The sequence below is a fragment of the Cydia fagiglandana genome, chromosome 9 (assembly GCF_963556715.1).
Source record: "Cydia fagiglandana chromosome 9, ilCydFagi1.1, whole genome shotgun sequence".
In the NCBI taxonomy this organism is placed as follows: domain Eukaryota; kingdom Metazoa; phylum Arthropoda; class Insecta; order Lepidoptera; family Tortricidae; genus Cydia; species Cydia fagiglandana.
Window position 1 is genome coordinate 13,840,307 of NC_085940.1, and position 14,630 is coordinate 13,854,936.

A 14,630-nucleotide genomic window follows, 5' to 3' on the forward strand; every position below is an offset into this window, starting at 1 on the left:
GGTTTTTGATACAAAGTAACTTAGTAATATAATGTTATGTGGAGATACGAAACCTCCGACGATAAAATATTACGGAAGGTATTACGTAAACGTCTGAATTTAACCACTATTATATTGCCACTAAATCTAAATGCAAATAGCAAATCTACATTCCCGTAGCATATAATAAAATATGCAATAAATCTAATAGACAATCGACAAGTATTGTGCGGCACCTTGGGCTATAACAGAGAGATCCATTGAAATAGTTATTTACTGCTAGCTAGCGAGAAGGCCTCGGGGAGGTAACTATTTATGATATTTATGCTCGTGGATATTTTTTTTTACTATTAGCTGTGGAGTGGATATGTCCGTAGAAACATCCTTTCACCCTTAACTTTTCCACTAAAAGTTTATCTTGTTAGCAATTTCGTTTCTCCGTCGCCGAACTTACTGACAATGGCAAACTTCCAGTAAAAAAATCGTAGAAAAGAACATAAATTATACTCTCAAGGCAAAGGTTGAAGTTGTTCAAAGGATATCTGTTACTTTGTTTGAAAGTCGTTAGTATTATAATACCTAATTGTGCTCTAATGGAAAGTAGACTTATATTTTATTGCACGATTTATAAATGAAAAAATACCATATAAGTACCTACCTCTATCTATTTGCTTCGAAGTTATAAATAAGATAAATACGGGTATGTTTGGCATACCGCTAAGTGTGGCTGGCCTTCGCATTAGGCATTAATTTGTGTTTATTGCAAGTTTGTACATTTGCTACTTGAATTTATAGGGGCAAATGTATCAATTCACAATAACACTAGGTAGGTGATAGGTGCGTAAACCGGCCCCAAACTGAAGGACAGCCACGCTTATCCCGCAGCTAAACTGACCCGTACTAACCTTAATAAAAGTGTTCTATACTTCTAGCCATATTTTAAACGTTCACCATTCACTTTAATGTAAATATGGAGAAAATTCAGCACTTGCTTTGAGACAGTACATCCATGTAACGTGATTGGTTCTCTAACCGCGAAAGGAGAAAGCAGAACGCCACCAACATGCTTATCATATTCTGGCTAATATTTTATTTAGGTACATACATCTAAAGTTCCCTGAACTTCAGTCCCCCACAGTCTAGTGATTTACCTCCCCATGAGCATGTTTGTGTCCACCCCCAGCTTCAAGGCATTGTGCAAAGATGAATAGGATTCCAATCAATAGATCCACAAAGGCGAAAACACAAAGAATATTCAAAGTTGTCTAAGCACGGATGCACTTGAATTATGAATTGAATAAGAAATGAACTTAATAAAATGAAAAATTCGTTTGCAAAAATGTGTATTAAAAAGAAAAGTTTTCAGCGTAGTAGCTGTGATTGAATTCTGCATTTAGGATTTAATATTCGCTTGCTCATAGGTATCTCGTGCCAGTTTCTATTAGACTAAGCTGGAGAAAATAACTTTTTTTGTCAGACAAGTAATAAAGCGCGTGCCAATGAAATTCAATAAAATTCTTTACCGTTTTTCGTAGGAAGACTGGAGCTGGGTCAGCGATGTTTTGTTAAAACTGTCACGTAGCCGTCGGACTACGTTCAATAAAATCAAGCACAAAATATTGTAATAATCCTCAGCGTTATTTGGGTATAAATTTAATCTTGCGAATTATATAAATTCTAATTTTTATTTATGTAGCTGATCTTGAACATTAACAATATTTGAATGTAGTATACCTACACATAAATATCTACATAATTTACTATGTACCTACATAGCAACAATACCTAAAATCAGGCAAGTATATACCTACTTATATCATATCGTACTTTACGTATACATATATTTACATTGATTTACAGCGTCGTAAAACTGCATCCCCTGGAAAAAGAAAAAGAGTTAGAAAGTCGGGCCGATTCGGGAAATGAATTAGAGATTCAATAGATATGTAAAGATATGCGACGTTCCACGGCAAAACCAACCATTGCCCCGGCTGAATACTGGAGCGGCGTTAATAATAGCGTAAGCGCCAGCCACCATAAGGTACCCTTTGCAGTGGAACGTCACATATCTTTACTATTGCATATCTAGTGAATTTTTAATTCATTTCCCGAATCGCGCCGAGTGTTGCCCCGCCAGCCCCACACAAAAACCGTAAAATAAATCTTGTAACGTGGGTTCACAATCACATAACATACAGTGTTGTTTTTACTCTGCTGCTCGGTCAGGAACCACGGGCCGCAGTGTCCTCTTGGTTGGTCCCATCGGGCCTATATAACTTTACAGCGGTACTTGTATTTTTTACTTCTCCACGCACGTATTTTTTCGGTGTCACACTAATAGAACATCAATTGTGATTATTCTAGTAACGGCTCGTTTCGTAAATAGCTCGGGGGTACATTTTTATGACTGCTGTGACCTGATTTCTTTCGTTTATACGAGTATATAGAAGCTTTTAAAATGATATATGTATTTTTACATAATTTTGAATAAACCCCAAGTAATGATGTTATGAGATCTCTCTCTGTTTGGGTAAGGGGTTGTGCACAAATCACACGAGGTGTTTTCGGCTACTTTTTGCCCATTTTCGTTAAATACCGGAAAACCCATGTTATCAGCTACGACGTAGAGCTACGACCGTACCTCAGCGGTGAGTGTTAAGCGCCACCTATTTTCTTGGTCTTACAATTTGGGAGGAAAATAAACTAAGTGCAATAGCTTTCTTAAGTGTCCTGTAACCTTAAAAGTAAAGGATCCGTAGCACAGTAGGCAGTAAAGTAACACTAGTAGAGGCCATATAAACGGAATAGCTCCCATTAACGTGGCCTACGTGACGACTCTTTGACCGAGCGCGGTTTCGTGTAGGTATAATATATAGTCCGGCAATCACACAATGTTGTCTTCTTTTGTATTTAACACATACAAAGTTCTTGCTATTTATCATTTTATTTTTATTTATGTTTACTGGCAATAATTGCAGAATAACTTAGTGAGTTCGTACTTTACCATAATGAACCTATTTCCATGTTTGGAATAACTAAGTAAGCTGAAAAAGTCTGAGGAAAATCCAATTAGTGTCGTTATTTATCTTCCTTGAGCTCACTGACTGAATACCAAAGACAAAAACCGGCACACAGCTGATCGGTTAGCCGAACAGTAGAAAAGGGTGATTATTTTGTGCTTCATGTGTAATAAGGAACTTTCTATCAGAATTTCTGTTGGAATTTCAAACAAAAAGGACCTTATTGCATTTGAAGAATAATGACAATGACTCTTCTGTGATGGAAACCCACATGTAGCCGCGCTGCCTTAACATAATCAAAACCTTGTTGGAAACAAGCGTGTCTGAAACACCGATATAAAACCAATCTCTACCTCATTCCGTTTTTATAGCTTAAGAGATCAACAACGGCGTCTGTTCGTCCGTACTTCCTTTTAGTAAATGCTTTCCATTTGTTTGATTATTCACTACATTCAGCTTCAAGTGAAAAATGCCACAGTTTCCGAATGACTGGATCGGATTGCTGTTCGTTCGGTTTACTTTACAGGACTACAAACAACTGACTATAGACCTACGGAATAATACGGGTAGATACAAACAACACCATAATTCTCTTTCTAACAAAACGAACGCGTAATGAAAGGGGCACGAGCGAAACCCGCAAACAAAGCAAAAAAAATCACATTTACAACGAGTAAATATTTTGTACGAGACAGTTGCAAACTCGCAACACAATGAACAAAGCATGTTTAAACATTATAACTTTGTGTTCGTATTCTCGCTCGCTCGATACATTAGGTACCTATATTTACAAAACTGCTTTTATAAATTTGTTTAGTACCTAGGTACCTACACGTCTTTCGTCTGGAAACGAATTCTCTCAGGGATTCCAACTTACTCGTATTAAAATTTAGTTTATAGACCTAAAACGTGGTAACATTGGTTAGATTTCAATTTAAATATAATGCACCTACCTACATTTAGGTAAAAAATGTGTCAAGTTATGTATTATCTCATGCTAGGCTCGTGGATAAAACCAATCAAACAAATATCATCATTATATAAGTGCTACGCAGACCATAGCAAGTAAATATTTTCTCTCGTAGTAGTTATTGCATTGCACGTTTCTGTTTGAAAAAATGTCACCATTGACACTGCTAGAATCAAGATCATATCTTTCATAATATTCAGATCAATTTACTGTTTTTACAATCAGAATACACCTCCTACTGTAAAACGGTCCTAGAGTCGGACCAAGAAAAGTTTGCAGCGGATTTGATAGCCCATTAAAATAACACGTGCACTGCTTGGGCTATCAAATCCGCTGCAGACTTTTCATGGACTGACTACTCGTATACATTTCAGTGATGAATAGTTCGTATACTTAAATTTTCAGGTCGCAATTTATCCCAATAGACAATACTTTTTTGCTCGTATTTTATCCAAGATAAAGCCTAAGTAATTCTGCTAAAACCTTAGATTTATAGAACGGATAATAATATTCCTAACACGTTCTAAGTTGAGCAAAAAATCTGGTAAAGCGCGAGCTGAGGACACGTGCTCTTTCAACCGGAAGAATATGAGATTTGGGCCGTAACTGCGTAATTTATGGCGGAGCCCCGGTACTGTAGCTTGAGTATCGCGGACAAGGCTGCTATTGTTGTCGCTTACCGCATTATCGCCTAAAGGGCCCGATTTGACTAGATGAAGTGCTGGACCGTAAAGGTGACGTTCTAATGCACCAGCACTACTGCTGCAATATTACAGCGTGCAGCGTGACCATACTGCCGACTGCGGCAGTAAAGCATTGGGCAGTATTGTCACGTTTCAATACTGCCGAATACAGTGGTATATAAATATCTTGTTTGTATGTAATGATATTTATATACTAAAAGAAATTAATATTAACTAGCTTAAATCTAAAATAGGCCCTTGAGGCTTTGTACCAAGGATGCTGGCGACATTTCCTCGCTGTATCGCAATGCTGATACGTTGTGCGAGGTAGCCGCCAGCTCTTCGGTCACCAGTTACGTCAACCAGACGCGATTTCTGCAAACAACTTATACGGGCTGGGACCCCCCTGGGAGCAAGAGTTTTAACTCCAAATGGTACAAAATGGTACTCTCTACATGCTCTCTACCGAGGCTCGCTCTCGCCCCGCCCGCTTTCTCTTTTTATATATGTATGACCTCCAGACTAACTGGTTCTTCTTAGGCAATGTTTTCGATAAGTCATGCAATAACAGGGCTGCTGAAAAATACACCCTTCCGGAAATGTATATTTTTCCGGGTTTTCAATTTCATTCCATATGAAAGATTAATTTGCGCACACAATATAACGTTACATTTTTCTGGCAGATTGTCATCACATCATTATATGTAAATGATGAATTTGATAAATGTTTTTTTTTAACAGAAATGGGGATCCATAAAATGAATCTTCATAAGAAGAGAACATTCTGGAGTGTCTGAAGAACTGCTTGATCGGGGAATTTAAGCAAACGAATAGACAACACATCCATGATGAGAATCGTTATAAGTAAGTAATAAGGTGTTTGTAAACTAAGTCACTTTGTTGATTTGAGTTATTTTAAATATTGCAAGATTCACACCTACATTGATGTCACATAAAGAGCTATGTTATGTTAACCAGACAGTAGGTTGGTGAGTAGACACAAGATGCCCAAGGTAATAGATAGATAGTCACAATCACAAAACTAGAAGCCTAGCCAGCCTAATACGTCCCACTGGTTGACACCGGGTTTTTATTACTGTGCTTAATAAAGCAGTTGACCTACCGCCAACCTCATCGGTCAGTAGTTCATCTATGTGCCTTATCGCTGTAGTGTATTTGAGCGATACAGAGGCAAATCGAACGAACAAGGACCCCTATTCGACAAGCGACGTTTGACGTATCGTGTTGATCTCCCGTTGATGTGGAAAAAATCATAAGTTCTCGAATACGTACAATGTCAAAATTTGACATTAACAATCCACAGTTAGGGTGACAAGCAAACCAAACCGAACCACCCTTAGTTTAGAGTTGAGTTTTGGTTGTACCAAATGATATTATCCACCGTTGATGAAATAAACACTCAGGGGCCAAATTCGACATGTACAACTGTCAGATTTCGCATCCACGTCAAATCAACAGTTGATTTTATTGCATACTCAGTGTTGATTCCATCAATGGTGGATAAATCATTTGGTACAATCAAAACTCAACTCTAAACTAAGGGTGGTTCGGTGCTTAATAAAGCAGTTGACCTACCGCCAACCTCATCGGTCAGTAGTTCATCTATGTGCCTTATCGCTGTAGTGTATTTGAGCGATACAGAGGCAAATCGAACGAACAAGGACCCCTATTCGACAAGCGACGTTTGACGTATCGTGTTGATCTCCCGTTGATGTGGGAAAAATCATAAGTTCTCGAATACGTACAATGTCAAAATTTGACATTAACAATCCACAGTTAGGGTGACAAGCAAACCAAACCGAACCACCCTTAGTTTAGAGTTGAGTTTTGATTGTACCAAATGATTTATCCACCATTGATGGAATCAACACTGAGTATGCAATAAAATCAACTGTTGATTTGACGTGGATGCGAAATCTGACAGTTGTACATGTCAAATTTGGCCCAAGGTAATTAGAGTTTATATCCCAGCAGGCTAATTAGAACTTACATTTTGATGTCATTTTATTATCATTCGCCCATGCGTTCGCTCGCGCCAATTTAGATAGGTAATGCACGAACAATTACAAGCAAAATTCACGCGCAAATTATAACAAATGACACACATTTTTGTATCATCCAGGTATGAGTTCTCATTCTCACTCTAGACAAATGCGAATTGGGAACTTCACATACAAGTTTTCTTGTTCATATTATTCAAAATCACACGCTACTAGATAAGTAACACTTCTCAAAATTGCACAAATGTAACAAATTACAAACAAAACACTGCGTACAAGTTTGACCTTCTGTCTAAACAGTTCTTTAAACTTTCTTTCCCAACAACTCTTCTGGAAGTTTTGTTTGTTGCTCAATTTTCCAGCTTCGTGGTCGGATTTTGAAACTCCTCTAATTTGGATGAGGTTCACATTCGTTGAAGGTAAAACGGTTAATTGTTTTCCTTATACCAGTGAATGGTTCGCTGCAAATTAGATTAGGTAATTTATAGGAGAGCTTGTGTCGACATCCGGATTATAAAGAAGGTGACTAATCCGGAACTAATTTATAAAAAAATCTATTATTTTTCTACTAATGCGCACTGACAACGTGTGTGTGTATAACACGTTTCACACGTACTTGTATATCTATAGTGCTTCATTAGAATTTACTGCTACTTCTATTTATGGCTAAAAGTTCAATTTTGCTAATGGTAACATTCCATTTCTGACCGCAGCTGCGCTAACTAAACGCGTCGGTGTTATTGTCAATTTCCATAGTAAAATGAACAGTAGTGCAGCTGTCGTTGGAAACAGACTGTCACCTTAATGTTTAATATTGACTATCCATATTTATAAATGAACTTTGATCATTAAGAAGCCGAGTCGCTTAACCTGCAGGCTTGTAAAGAAAAACGATAAATACAAACGCCGGCGGTATCTGACATTAAGCTGTTCCAAGCGAGGACATAATGGTTTCACTTAACTTCATCCGCGCGAAACTTTGAGGCTGGAAGCGCATTCAAATTTTAAATAATCATCTCTTTGCATTCCTCTTGCACCTAATTATAAGAGCTACGGAGATGCTCTGACTTCAACATCATGTTTTTTAAATGTAAATAAGCCATCTGAAGTAATGGTGTACGCGAGTTGCGATCAACCACAATTTGGATTTGCATGTTCTGGCACTGACAGTTAAAATATACCGACTTTCGGTCCAACTCGGAATTTCGTCCAGTAATTATCTTCAGAGAAGTAGAGAACAGCATAACTGATTTTGCACATAAGGACTTTTAGTATGCTCAATATAAATATCTGTCAACTGACCATATTCTATTCGTAGGCGGTGCGAGCGCGCGGACAGGAGTGGTGGTATTGGTGGTGGCGAGCAGCGCCGGCGTGTCGGCACGCGTGGCCGGCAAGGTCGGCGGCTACTCCAACAAGAGCAGCGGTAAGTGGTCCTGCCTACTCGGACAGAAGTGGTAGTATTGGTGGTGGCGAGCAGCGCCAGCGTGTCGGAGACAGATCTGTAGTAGCAAGTATGCAATCAGAACACGTAAATACCATCCTAAATCAAAGTCATGTTTTACAACATGAAATCCTCCATACTAGGCACTTTCATGCACCTTTTTATATTTGTAGCGATTGCTACAAATCTAAAAAGGTGCAAAGTGATTCCAAATTCTTTTTACATGCATTTTCTCATAACATGAAGCGCAGCACATACTCAGATTATGAGTAATCTGTACGACTTACATTGTGCGATTTCGATGACAAAGAAACTCTTGGCCTCTGTCTCCGGCAGCATAATGTGGAACAACGGAAGAGCGAATTGCAAAGCGTGCAGCTGACGTGAGTTTTGTTTCAACGCAAACTTCATTTACCTACCGCTTCACACGATACAAACTATTTTAATTTAGAATTTTCGGCTAGGACAAAATTCTGATCGTAGGTATTTAACAATAAAGGCAGTACCTATAGAACTTAGGAGATAATTAAGAGGAATTGATACTTTCTCTAAAAAATCGTCACAGTTTTGAGACGGGATAACTTTAAAAAAACAAGTACATATATATTATATATATGGGTAGTTATCTCATAAGGCCATAAAGCAACCCCTTCTTATTATATTCCTAAATATTAACAGAAGCTAAGTGAAGGAAACCCGAGGACACCTACTCTTACTCTCCCTTGTGTGGCTCACTGGTTTAGGATATAACTATAACATTTACTTAGGCGTGCCTAAGCAAATGTATATTAGTCATGTAACTGATAGTGGAATATGCAAATGATACGCAGGGTAACAGTCATTTAATTAGCAAACTAAATGAAGCAGTCTTGGAGCGACGCCACTGCTGTTATATGTGTTTATTTTATTCAGGTCATGTATTTTTTTTTTTATAAATTTATAGAAAATTTAATGTTACTAAATAATAAATATAATGTAAACCGGCCAAGTGAGAGTCGGACTCGCGCACGAAGGGTTTCGTACCATTATGCAAAAAAAAACACGTTTGTTGTATGGGAGCCCCACTTAAATATTTATTTTATTATGTTTTTAGTATTTGTTGTTATAGGGGCGTCAGAAATACATCATCTGATTGATGGTTCATGAGATACAGCCTGGTGACAGTCAGACAGACGGACAGTGGAGTCTTAATAATAATAGGGTTCCGTTTTTACCCTTTGGGTACGCAACCCTAATAAGTACCTACTGTGCGTAAAATAGGGATTCGGACTTTATACTCAGAACAAATGATATAACCCGTATTAAATATTAAAACAAACATTCAAAAATACTAAAACATTTATACATTTTCCTCAACGCATAATGTTATTGTAAAAAGAAGACCAGTTGTATGTACATACATTCAGGATATTTATAAACGCTAGTGATATGAAACGTAATGATATTTCACCGATTGTTGTATTGTTAATATTATAATATCAATCTCAGGTACCATCGCCCACACTGTTAAGTGTTAACTGACAGTTCGTAAACCTTATTACAAAATGCATAAAATCCACCGATGGACAATTAAGAGTGTTGCTGTGTGTACCATTATTATTAGTTTAGGTATGCAAGTATACGTATGTAGGTAATACTGTCTAGCTATACTCTGTATCTTTACTATCTTTAAGTATATTTAAATAAAAGTAGATAAAAAAATAATTTGTACATTTTCGGGTAAGTAGAAATACAAAACCGCCTGGATCTGTCACTGAACGACCTGACTTTAACCTCCATTATTTGATCATGTAATGTTTTTATCTACCCTCAACTGACTTAAAGAGCCATTCGAGGACAGATTTTGTTTACTTTTATTTAAATACCTAAAGATACAGACTAGATAGAGTAGGCGCAAGGCAGTCCAAAATGAGCAAGTAATAAAAAAGTCTACGGGACACGAGCCATTAATTGAGTGTCAAACGGAGAGACCCGTGGCACCGGAGTATAATAAAGAACGATCGCTTTAAGCTTCAAGTGTCGGATATCAAAGCTAATATAAGGGACGTCTTGGCTAAGAGGTCGTGTCTCGTTATTAGTTAGAGTTAGAGCAAAAAAAGTCTTCAGCGAGTTTGATAGCCCACGCAGTGCAATTGTTATTTATACGTCATAATATCATAGAAGTTTGACGTTCAAAATAACACTTGGACTGTGTGGGCTTTCAATATTGCTGCAGACTTTTCTTGGCCTAACTCTATAAGGTTTTTTTGTTTAATATGACTAGAAGAAATTTTATTTTATCCTTACTTTGGCCCGAGACTAGTCACGTCTGCGTAGAATTGTGATTTCCGTGGTAAAACTTATCCAATCCATTCTTAGGACTCAAACTACCTTCATGCCAAATCTCATTTAAATAGGTTCAGCTGCGGTTTATGCATGAAGAGTTAACAGACAGACAGAATTACTCTATCATATGTAATACATACGAGTATAATATACCTATATTAGTAGGGATAATATGTTTTAATATTATATAGGTACCTACGCATGATAGGTTTAAGCCGTTTAAGGTAGGTACATAGGTACGTATAGACGTAGGACATTAGTTGCCAGAATGATAATAAAGGTGAAATATCACACAAAAAATTCAATAATAACGAATTAAAATATCCATGCTTGTCCTCTACTTCTAACATAGAACGACCGATGCTAACGAGTTTAAAAACTTTAAAACGTGGCCATTTTTACTCCAATATTTTCTGCAACAGGCAAAAAAGTTCCCCAGTTTGGGGTTTCGAGTTAATACCTACAATACGTTTGCAAAAAGTTTTATAACAAAAAAATTAATTTATGAACAGGTCTACATCAAAAAGGATAATTCTCATTTTGGGTTACTAATTTAATTTTAAGTTGGGAGATAACTTTTCTAATTATCATGGTGTAAGTAAATACATTTGTATTTTAATGCCCTGATACTAAAAGCTTTTTGGTTTATTACAATGCCTTCTGATGATTATATAATGTGTGAGTCATAGGGCGCACGTTTACCTCATAAAGTACTCGACTGAAGTGTGTTGAAGCACAGAAGCTAATGAAAAAGCACTTTTCTCGCGTCCATGGACCATCAGACCTTCTTTATATTCGAATTGATTCAACGAATAAATAATGAATGCGGTTCCAATTTAGCTCTATTAGCTTCAGAAATACGCATGGATTTCACCGTGAACCTTTTTTGTGATTCGCTTTTGTACATTTTTGCCAAACAAAGTTCTTCGAAGATTCATAAACGGTCCATTATCATTTAAATTTCCTTTACATTTATCAACATCCGTATCCAGGCTTTTAATTCGGTAGGTAACCTCAGGGTAGCTGTATAAATACAAAATACTTCCGTATCTCGAATTATTTTTTCTATGTCTATGTCTATCTATATATATAAATGCAAGTGTCCTGACTGACTGATTCATCAACGCAGAGCCGAAACTACAAAGGCCAGAAAGTTGAAATTTGCACATCAGATTGCATTTATAAAGTGTACAAGAGATAAGAAGCGATTTTGAAAAATTCAACCCCTAAGGGGGTTAAAAAGGGGATGAAAGTTTGTATAGGGTTGAAGTTTTCTTTTAAGCTAGGAATTTGAAACTTCGTAAAAAGATATATTATTAAAATACAAGAAAACTAATTTCAGCGTTTTTGAAAATTCATCCCCTAAGGTGGTGAAAAAGGGGTTGAAAGTTTGTATGGATATCAAAAAAAAATTCAAGTGGTGGACTTGAATCTTTGTATTTAGGGATATTATTAGAAGACAGGAAAAGTGATTTCAGCGTTTTGTAAAATTCATCCCCTAACAGGGTTAAATAGGGGTTGAAAATTTTAATCCAATACAAATGCTTTGAAACTTCGTAGAAAGGCATAATAGCCGATTACAAAAAAAGTGATTGCAACGTTTTTGGAAATTCAACCCCTAAGGGGGTTAAAAAGGGGATGAAAGTTCGTCTTCGGGTGCAAATTTTATTTTAAGCTAGGAACTTGAAACTTTGTAAAAAAGTATCAAATTCAAATACAAGAAAACTAATTTCAGCGTTTTAGAAAATTCATCCCCCAAGGTGGTGAAAAAGGGGTTGAAAGTTTGTATGGATATCAAAAAAATTTTCGAGCGCGTGACTTGAATCTTTGTATTTGGGGATATTATTAAAAGACAATAAAAGTAATTTCAGCGTTTTGTAAAATTCATCCCCTAACAGGGTTAAAAAGGGGATGAAAGTTTGTATGGGGCTAAAATTTTCTTTTGAGCTACGAATTTGAAACTTCGTTAAAAGATATATTATTAAAATACAAGAAAACTAATTTCAGCGTTTTTGAAAATTCATCCCCTAAGGTGGTGAAAAAGAGGTTGAAAGTTTGTATGGATATCAAACATTTTTTCGAGCGCGGGACTTGAATCTTTGTATTTAGAGATACTATTAGAAGACAATAAAAGTAATTTCAGCGTTTTGTAAAATTCATCCCCTAACAGGGTTAAAATGGGGTTCAAAGTTTAAATCCATTACAAATGCTTTGAAAATTCTTAGAAAGGCATAATAACCGATTACAAAAAAAAGTAATTGCAACGTTCTTGGAAATCCAACCCCTAAGGGGGTTAAAAAGGGGATGAAAGTTCGTCTTCAGGTGTAAATTTTATTTGAAGCTAGGAACTTGAAACTTTGTAAAAAGGTATTATAATATAATACAATGCAATATTGAATAAATGACTAAATGACTAAATGACAAGAAAACTAATTTCAGCGTTTTTGAAAATTCATCCCTATGGTGGTGAAAACGGGGTTGAAAGTTTGTATGGATATCATGCATTTTTTCGAGCGCGGGATTTGAATCTTTGTATTTGGGGATATTATTAGAAGACAATATAAGTGATTTCAGCGATTTGTAAAATTCATCCCCTAAAAGGGTTAAAATGGGGTTCAAAGTTTGAATCCATTACAAATGCTTTGAAACTTCTTAGAAAGACATAATAGCCGATTACAAAAAAAAGTAATTGCTACGTTTTTGGAAATTCAATCCCTAAGGGGGCTAAAAAGGGGATGAAAATTCGTCTTGGGGTGTAAATTTAAAGTTAAGCTAGGAACTTTAACTTTTTGGAAAAAAAGGTAATAAATTAAAAAACATGAAAACTAATTTAAGCATTTTTGAAAATCATCCCCCAAGGTGGTGAGAAAGGGGTTGAAAATTTGTATGGAGATCAGATATTTTGTGAGTGCGGAATGCGGAACTTTAATCTTTGTATAAGGGCATAGGTACCTATTATGAGAATACAAGAAAAGTAATTTCAGCAACCAACATCAAAATCCACTTGACTTAAAACTTCATACAAATTGCTAAAAAAGAAAAGTACTTAATTTTAACATTGCTTGGATATGTAAATTATAGGTACTAAAGATGTAAAATGTTGAAGATAAGATACCACGCGGACGAAGTCGCGGGCAACAGCTAGTTAATTCATAAACCGAGGTACCACTTGATAAAATTGCAATATTATTTAACGTACACTTATTTAACCTAGCGAGAAAAGACACGTCTCTGAATTCAAAAGCTTCGCACACGTTTACAAATTCAACAGCGGTACTTTTACGAGCAAACATTACAATAAAATACAGGGTGTATGGTACATCGTTTGCCAAATTAAAACGGCAGATAGGTTGAGTCATTTGCTATCTTCTCAGGCCTAGAAATTTTTAATTTGGCGCACATTTTTTTTCACTTCTATGCCAGTTTTTCGTAAATTTCAAATTTTTACTTGCGTAGTAGTACAAAAAACCATGGCCAATTTTGTTTTTCTAGGCAAGAGAAGATAGCAAATGACTCAACCTATCTGCCGTTTTAATTTGGCAAACGATGTACCAAACAGCCTGTATAATTACATCGTATTAGTACCGTTTGAGGTGTGAGACTGTTAAATAGGAAGAGTTAGGTATGTATTGAATCGTGTGTAGAATTAAAATAAAATACTATTACGGGAGGCAATAAATTGGCAAAGTTTAGATAGCCAGTTTTTTTACATACCTACCTTTTTGCCAGTCCTTCACCTAGGCCTAAGTACTTACTTAGGCTTGCTTAGGCCTAAGCAAAGACAATGAAACTCTTTTGTAGGTAAATGAGGATTCGTTGTGTTGACAGCTTGATAACGCTGGTCCCTCCCCTTCAATAGGTATATCTTAAGGCTATGATGGTGACCTTAATTATTTTTGTCCAGGTAAATCAACAAGTGGCATCAACGAGGAAATCATCTGGGTCAGCATAGGCATGGCGATAGCGATAGCCGTGCTGATTGTCATCGCTCTCTGCTACATTCTCTGCGAGAAGTGCTCTAAGCGGCGCGCGCACCGCGAGCAGTCATGACGATACAAGCAGGAGTTCACGCGCCATGCGCTCTCGAACTCCCTCGTCGAACACGACTTCCCCCATTACACCCTCTACCCCCAGTACTCCCCTGACGGAAAAGAGTACTACTACAACTTCCACCGCTTCTCCTATCTT

At 36.8% G+C, this 14,630-nt stretch overlaps 2 protein-coding genes across 2 annotated transcripts in view; one reads left to right on the forward strand and one right to left on the reverse strand.

The window, feature by feature from the left end:
• The window catches only part of LOC134667447 (uncharacterized), a 242,565-nt gene that overhangs the window by 187,889 nt on the left and 40,046 nt on the right, over positions 1-14,630 (reverse strand). The window lies entirely within an intron of this gene.
• Positions 4,442-14,606, forward strand: LOC134667682 (uncharacterized). Its single transcript, XM_063525104.1, has 3 exons — positions 4,442-5,516; positions 7,992-8,099; positions 14,347-14,606. The coding sequence occupies exons 1-3, from the start codon at positions 5,498-5,500 to the stop codon at positions 14,490-14,492; spliced, it is 273 nt and encodes a 90-aa protein (XP_063381174.1). The 5' UTR covers positions 4,442-5,497; the 3' UTR covers positions 14,493-14,606.